The sequence below is a fragment of the Petaurus breviceps genome, unplaced genomic scaffold, assembly GCF_028583685.1.
Source record: "Petaurus breviceps papuanus isolate PSGF00001 unplaced genomic scaffold, PetGlider_PUasm1.0 90842, whole genome shotgun sequence".
Classification (NCBI taxonomy): Eukaryota; Metazoa; Chordata; class Mammalia; order Diprotodontia; family Petauridae; genus Petaurus; species Petaurus breviceps.
Window position 1 is genome coordinate 7522952 of NW_027187358.1, and position 8324 is coordinate 7531275.

Sequence of the window (8324 nt, forward strand, 5' to 3'; positions counted from 1 at the left end):
AGGGAAAGAAAGAAAATGTCTACAAAGTGGGGTTTCCCCATCTCTTTTTCCCTTTTGTTTTTGTTATCAACCTTTTGGAGGCCAGAGGACTGGTTGGGAGTTCTCCACTCCTCTATCCTCTTTGGGGTGCGGTTAGGTATTGAGGTGCTTCCATCTTTCAAACTATAGACCCTGCAGGCTTTTGGGAGTATTGAAAGCCTGAGGCAGCAAGGGCCTTGGAGGTCTTGGGCTGGACACTGCAGGAAGCTCCTGGGGGAGGGCTGGCAATCCAGGGTTCCCAGTACCCCCAAGATCCAGGATTAGGAGGGTAGGTAGCTCCGCAGGCCAAGTCACGTTATGTTTTCCCATTTTAATTGTAATCTTCTCTCCTCCCCCCCCCCCCCATTGATGTCTCCAAAGTACTATGGACTCTACGCCTCACCCCCAGATCTGCATCGGAATGCAGAAAAGATCTTTAAAAAAAAAAGTTTTGAATTCCTCAATGATTTTTCTTCTGGAAAGGCGGCTTAGGATAATTATTTCAGCTTTATTGAGGGCAGATTAGTTGAAGTCTGGAAGCTGCGTTTCAATACGCGTTGTACATGGGGCCGACAATGTCGGTATTGTTTGCAACTGTGTGAACCTATTCAAAATATACACTTTTTAACACCAAACCAAGTCCTGTCTAAATATACACAGAGCGGGGGGAAGGCAGCCTCTGACCCGGACAAATCTCGGTAAATCACACTTCCACGGCCACAGAAACCCCACAAAGCAAGGCCTGGCTCAAGATGCTGATTAAATCTTCTTAAAAGCAACCTACCTAAGAATAAATATCCTTGCCCCAGAGCGGGAGCCCGAGCTGGCGCGGCGATCAGCCAGACATCCCCGGAGGTGGGCTGAAAAAGGTTTAGTCCCCCTTCTCTCGATGATCTGGGAAGTTTTCTTTTAGCTTGGTTTGGAGTTAGTGTAATTTTTTAAAAATATGATTGATATTTTTTTCCCCATAAAGTTCGTCAATGAAAAAATGTGCAGGCCTTTGATTTTTCGTATTTCTCGACCCCTGCTTTAGAGGGCTGACGAGGGTTTTGAAAGATGTCCAGGGTCGGAGTAAGATGGGGACACTGGCTTCTTTGAACTCCGAGATACCCTCTGGAGAGCTCGCCAAGGTATGGGGGAAAACAAAGCAAAGTGAATGTTCTAAAAGAGAGAGTAGTGAAATATTGTTGTTATGCCTGATTATTTTAGTTAGTTAGTTTTAAATGGTGACTGAGGATGGAAGCAATAGATGCTTACACTGGGCGAGGGGCAAGAGTAAATAGGACTATATCCCTAGAGAATTTATGACTGGGAGCTCAGTCCTGGCACCCTTGAAGAGTTAGAGGTAGCCAGAGGCTACTAGGAGGTGCCCTACTTCCCCAGCTCCGCTGGGCGCTGGGACCCGAAGCCTGGGCCTCGGAGGAGGGGAGGAGTGGGGGAAATGCCCTCTCCGCTTCTCTGGGCTGAGGCGCCTGACGGGGTCACCCGCGCGATGAGTCTCATGATCTCATCTTTCCTTTCTTCGCCGGCACTATTAATGCTCAGATAGGCAGAATGAAGAGGACCTACGTGCAAATCATGTGCAAATTGTCTCATTTCGGAGTCCATCGTACGAACGGGTGCAGATTCTAGGCCAGGCCAAGTCCCTTATCCCCCAGATCTTTAGTTTTAACGAGGCTCGTTAAAAAAAAAAAATCACCATAATATTCCACCCTCTAATTGCTCATCCCATTCAACAAATGCGAGCACACTGCTTTTCACATTATTTGAACCCTTATTTAGGGGAGGGGGAGAAAGACAGAGAGGGAAGAGGGGGTAAATGGAGAGAGGGGGGGGAAGTGGCGAGATTAAGAGTTGCAAAGATTAAAAAAAATTCTTTCTCCCCGAGTACTCCCTCCCTTTCTCCCTCTCCTCCTCCCCCTCCCTCCCCTCCTTCTCCTCCTCCTCCCCCCCTGCGCATTTGGGCTAAGTGGTAAAAACCTTCCTTACGTACTCATTATTGATTGGCAGTGCTGACAGTGATTGGCAGGGGTTGCCGTGGCAACGCCACAACGACACTCAGAAGACCAATAGAAAAGCGAAACAAAATGTTTCAATGCTGCACTCACTGTGGATTTAGGGGAGATATTATGAGGCTGTTGTCATTAGGGCGATTGCTGTTGAATCGCTGAATCTTGACTCGGTGGTGGTTGGCTCTCTCTCTCTCTCTCTCTCTCTCTCTCTCTCTCTCTCTCTCTCTCTGTGCACGCGCGAGCGCGTGTATGTGTGTGTGAGCGCGCGCGCGCGCCCGACCACTCTCCTTCCCCTCTCTCTATGTGGCTGCGCGGGTGTGTGTGTGTGTGGATGTGTGTGGGGTGTGGGTGTCCTTTACTCCTGTCTTCCTCCTCCTCCTCTTCCTCCTCCCCTCTCCTCTCCCTCCTCTCTCTCTTTTCCTCCTCCTCCCTCTCCTCCTCCCCCCTCTCCTCCTCCTCCTCTTCCTCTCCTCTCTCTTCCTTTCCCTGAATTTTCTCCTCTCCTCTCAGGTCATTCCATGGTATTCCGCTCCCCTCTAGAGCTTTATCCCTCCCACTTCTTCTTGCCAAACTTCGCGGATCCTCACCACCGCTCCCTACTTCTGGCTAGTAGCAGCGGCGGCGGCGGCGGCGGGAGCAGTGCGGGAGGAGGAGGAGGCGGCGGCGGCGGCGGTGCGGGAGGAGGCGGCGCGGGAGGAGGAGGCGGCGGTGGCGGAGGAGGCGGCAGCAGCGGCGGCGGCTCCAGGGCCCCCCCGGAAGAGTTGTCCATGTTCCAGCTGCCCACCCTCAACTTCTCTCCGGAGCAGGTGGCCAGCGTCTGCGAGACGCTGGAGGAGACTGGGGACATCGAGCGACTGGGACGCTTCCTCTGGTCCTTGCCCGTGGCCCCCGGGGCGTGCGAGGCCATCAACAAGCACGAGTCCATCCTGCGCGCCCGAGCCGTGGTCGCCTTCCACACGGGCAACTTTCGCGACCTCTACCACATCCTGGAGAACCACAAGTTCACCAAAGAGTCGCACGGCAAGCTGCAAGCCATGTGGCTGGAGGCGCACTACCAGGAGGCGGAGAAGCTGCGCGGCCGCCCTCTCGGCCCAGTGGACAAGTACCGAGTGAGGAAGAAGTTCCCGTTGCCCCGGACCATCTGGGACGGCGAGCAGAAGACTCATTGCTTCAAGGAGCGGACTCGGAGCCTGCTCAGGGAGTGGTACCTTCAGGACCCCTACCCCAACCCCAGCAAGAAACGCGAACTGGCTCAGGCCACGGGCCTCACCCCCACACAAGTAGGCAACTGGTTTAAGAACCGGCGGCAGCGCGACCGGGCGGCTGCGGCCAAGAACAGGTCAGTGTCAGGCCCCGGCCAGTCCCCCAACCCCAGCCCCAGGCCGTTCCCAACTTTCCAGTCTTTCTGGCTGGAAGCATCGGGCCTGAAGGGAACCAACCCTGGGAGGGAGGGGAGTGGAGACAGGGAGGAAAGGAGGCAAGCCCGGGAACAATCTGGGAAAGTTTGCACCGCCCGCAGGGCGCAGGGAAGGGGAGCTGATCTTATTAAACTTATTTGTCCTGGGATGGAGGTAGGGGTCGGGGAGCAGGTAGCCAGCCTTCTCTCCCCCCACCCCCCAGCTCTTTCTGTGTGCCTTCTTGGTAAGTGTGAGGTGTTTTGAGGAGCTGGCCACTCGGGCCTTGCTCCGAAGTCCCCGGCTCTTTCTCCTGCCTTAAGCCCAAGAGTTGTCTGAAGCGGAACCAGGTTTCGGCTCCGAGTGGCCACAGAACACCAGAAGCAGAGCTCGGTGCCTCCGCCTCTTTCTCCCACTCTCCTGTCTCTATAGTTCATGGCTCTCTGCTCAGTGGAAAAACGATGGAGAACACAGAGAATTCTTTATCCTCAGTTCTCGGCTGTCCAACAAAAAATTAGATCCATTTGAACATTGTAATAGTAATACTAAGCAAATGTATGTGTGTATGTATAGTATGTGTGCATAAATATGTTTATGTGTATACACACATACATATTCTGTATATAAATCTCTGTGGAGACTGGAAAGGAAAGAATTCTAATTAATACAAAGAGAGGACCGAATATTCATGCGGAAGCTTCTGCTATTTCAAATTCCTGACCTACTTACTGTATTGACAGGCATGAAAGAGAGACGGGTAGAAAGAGACTCCTGACAAAAACGGCTCCTCCGATTGTGTATGTGTGTGTGTTTAAGTTTAGCGTATCATAGATATGAGTGTTGGGGAGGGTAATATGTGTGTAGTGATGTCTGTCTACTTTCATCTTGAACCGGGCTGGTTCATAGGGGTTCAGTCAATCTTTACAATTTGGAAAGTTGAGGTCACTATGAACTGGGGGGGAAGGTCAGTCCCCAATCCCACAGGCTAGTTAGATATAAAGTTGTTTGAGAGCTTGACTGGGTTAGCTGAAGTTGCAGGCCTGCATGAAAGGGGGGAGGGGGGGGGGGGGGAGGGAAGGAAGGGGGGGGGGGGAAGACAGTGGAAGGAAGGAAAAGGAGAAGAGAAAGAAAGAGATAAAGAAAGGAAGAATATTTAAAATCCAAGGCAGAGCCTTTTCCTAGTTCTGGGACTCCAACCAGCCCTCAGATCCAACCCTGCTGTGATGGTACTAGTAACTGTGCTGCTGACAGTGAGGTGGATAAAACTGTGTGAATTTATGCTTGAGTCCCGGAATCTAGTACCTTGTTTTTTAGCTTCAAATCCTCCAAGCTCTCTCTTGTGGAGCCTGCTTTTCGCCTGATGAGGGGAAGACTCAAATCGGTGTCCAGGCCTCTCTCCTAGCCTTTTTGCCTCAGCATAGGTCTGAGACCCAGCTCTCCGAAGAGGAAAGGATGTTTATATGAAGGTTGTCAGCATTCTGCTGCCTTACTTCTTTGCTTTATTGCCTCTTTCTTCTCTCTTCCCCTTCTTTCTTTTTCCTTCTTCCCATCTTTCCCTGTCTTCATTTAGTTTGTTATAAATTTTTTTAAAATGCTTCCATTATCCTACATAAAGTCCACTAATGCCCAATTTCAAAACATCCTTGGAAAGGGTCTTGGAAACAAGGCCCTAAGAGGGGTATCTTATCTCTTCTCTGTCAACCTACCCAACTGGGGCTAGCTGTAGGGCTGAGAACAGACTAAGTAGATGGTGGGGATGCTATCGCAGAAACCAGGGTCTCTGGCCAGAAACCTCTCTTTTTCTCTACTATCCATTGTATCCAGTGGGCCAAGATAAATGCTTCCAATTCCTACCCCTTCCCCTGTAGCCAGTCTGATCGTAGGCCTTCCTGGGCCACAGGACCTTGGGTTCATTTCTTTCTGTCTAGGCCTGGCCCCAATCCTCTCTCCTTTCTCTTCTCCTGTCCTGGTTTGTCCCAAGTTCTTGATGACTACAGGAAAACCTCTAGTGAGCTCACGGTGCCCACAGGACACAGTCTGAGGGACAAGGAGGAGAGTATTGATAGGAGGAAAGACGGGAGAGAGAGCGAACTAACGAGCACTGAAGACTGGACAGATGGAATACAGGGTGGGGGGGATCGCAACGGAGAAGGGAGAGACAAGGAGAAACAAGAAAAATGAGGGAAGAGAAGAGGCAAAGAGAAGTATGAAAGAATTAAAGAGAAAGAGAAAATCATCAACGTGAAGAGAAAGAAGAGAGGGAGAAGACAGAAGGGCCCCCAAATAGAAAGGGTAGCGAAGCTCTCCGCTTTTGGGGAAGTCGCTGACCCTGGAGCTCAAATGAGTTTTAGCTGGCTACAGGGCCCAAAATCCTTCTCCAATTCCCAGTTAGAGGTTTAAAACAAGCCCAGGCCAGAGTGGAGGGTGAAGAAGAGGAAGTGAAGCTTAGGACGTAGGGCAGTGGAGAGGTAGAATTGTTCCACCAAAAAAAAAAAAAAAAAATGAGGGGGAACGAAAGGGGGCTCGGATTGAGTTGAAGTAATATTTACTTACACATATGGGTATCAAAGTGCTTCAGTCTGTGCTTGTGGGTTTATGAGTTTATGAGTGACTGCAGCCCAAGTAGCAGGCGGGAGGTTGCAGGCGATCCCAGGGTTCCTGGAGGATTCGGCAGTCCCAGGGGGCATCCAGGGGGACACCGGGACTATGAGAGTGCTGGTCTGTGTTAGTGGTGGGAGGGCAAAGGAGAGGGCGGTCTGTCTGCGGGTGAGGCTGGCTATGTCAGGGGAGCCTCGCTCCGTGTTATCTTTTTTGCCCCGCAGGCTGCAGCACCAGTCGATCGGACAGAGCGGCATGCGCTCGCTGGCTGAGCCTGGCTGTCCGACGCACGGCTCGGCAGAGTCGCCATCCACGGCGGCCAGTCCCACAACTAGTGTGTCCAGCCTGACAGAACGAGCGGACACCGGCACCTCCATCCTCTCGGTAACCTCCAGCGACTCGGAATGTGATGTATGATAGCGGAAAGACGGTCCTCCTCCACCTCTCCCTCCTCCTCTTCCTCCTTTTCCTTTCCCCTCCCCCAACTCCTATCTCTCCCACCCTAGAGCAAACCCAAATCAGGACACACATACATACACATACACACACACAGCCACACACGCACACACAAAGCCAAAATTTTAAAAAGCAAGAAACATTAGAAACTAATCAAAAACTGTCAATAAAACCCAACCACCTTCAGCCACCACCGCCACACAACGGACCCGGACGCCAACAGACATTCACAAATGCTGATGTTGCGGGGGGAACAATTAAAAGAGGTGACAATTGTATACTTTCTAGGACAAGCACGACTTCTCCTTTCGCTTCCCATGGACGAGGCACCCCACCTGCATGACGGTTTATTTGTATCTGGGAAAATATTCTCTATAGCTTAAAACGATTTAAAAAGAATCGAACACACAATCACCACCGAGGCAACAACGGGCGACAAAGACCAAAAATGACAAAAACAGCAACAACTACAACAAAAAACGAACCCACCAACGCCATCTCCGTTCTGAATTTGTACAAAAAAAAAAGAAAAAAAGAGATCTCCTTGTGAAGAGGGAAATAGCAAATTTCTCGACTTTTTTTTGGATCTCTCTCTCTGTCTCTGTCTCTGTCTCTCTCTCTCTCTCTCTCTCTCTCTCTCTCTCTCTCTCTTTCTCTCTCTCTCTCTTTCTCTCTCTTTCCCACTCACCCTCTTCTCTGTTTTTTAAGTCCAAGTAATGGTCAGCCAAGATGCAATCTTCTGTTTTTTTGTTCAGCAGACAATCATTTTATTCGTAAGCACCTTTTTTTCTACACTCCTGTCACTGCCTGTGTGGGTACTGGTTATAAATGTGGAAAAAGGATAGTTATGACTGTAAAAGATTTTTATTTTTATTTCAAAATTTTATATGAATTATGTATATCTTAATGATGCGGTCATTTTTCCCAGTTTGTAATATATGTGTAGAAATTGCCTGTATATGCTATTGCTTTTTTCTCTTCTCCCTTTCTGCCATTCTGTGTCCTCTCTCTCCGTCTCTTTCTCTCTCTCCCACCTCCCTAACCCTTCAACACCTGCCCCTTATCTTTCTTTTTGCTTTTCTTTTCTTTTTTTTAATTTCCAAGACTTGGCGTTCCTTGCGTAGACTTAGCTGTTCTGGTCTGAGCGGCTAGGTTAGAGAAAGGGACCCCAGCATCAGCGAAACCGGAGAGTGAGACTGTAGTATTCTTATGCAAAAGCTATTTTGAGTATTTCTTAGCTGCTTTGGGGGTTTTCTCTCAACTCCCCGTAGGGCGCTTATACTGTTTCCTTAACTGCGTGTTTATCTATATGTAAAAACTTTCTAAATCAAATACAGTATTCTTCATTTTCTTATCTACTCACGAAGATTGGTGTTTTTGTCCATCACCAGGTCGATTGCCTCTTCTCTTCCCCCCCCCCCCCATATTTCTCCCTTTTTCTTGAGGGACAAAGGTTTTAAAATCGGATCGCAACTTTCTTAAGGAGGACCCAACCTAGGGCCCTCCCTAAAGAGAGAAGAGAAACGGGAGAACCGTAACAACTCTAAGGCCCCTAATCCAAACTTTGGAGATGGTGCAAGTGTCTGTGTGTGAGGGGAGGAGGAGGAGGAAGGACAGAAGGGTGGAGAGAGGGGAAGTGAATAATAAACCCCTGGTAAACAGAAACTTCGAGTTTTCCTGATCCCTAGCCTTGGGGAGAGGGTTAACTGGGCTGAATTGGGACTAACCAGCGTCCTTAGCCAAAGCGATCCATTTATGACTACCAGTGGCTGCAGTATAGGTGTGTGTGTATGTGTGTGTGTGTGTGTGTGTGTGTGTGTGTGTGTGTGTGTGTGTGTGTGTGTGT

General features: G+C 49.8%; 1 protein-coding gene across 1 annotated transcript; it reads left to right on the forward strand.

The window, feature by feature from the left end:
* Positions 1–2492: 2492 nt before the first annotated feature.
* SIX3 (SIX homeobox 3) lies at positions 2493–7072 on the forward strand. The gene is made up of 3 exons (XM_069071790.1): positions 2493–3369; positions 6247–6433; positions 6767–7072. The coding sequence occupies exons 1-3, from the start codon at positions 2549–2551 to the stop codon at positions 6854–6856; spliced, it is 1098 nt and encodes a 365-aa protein (XP_068927891.1). The 5' UTR covers positions 2493–2548; the 3' UTR covers positions 6857–7072.
* Positions 7073–8324: the final 1252 nt, after the last annotated feature.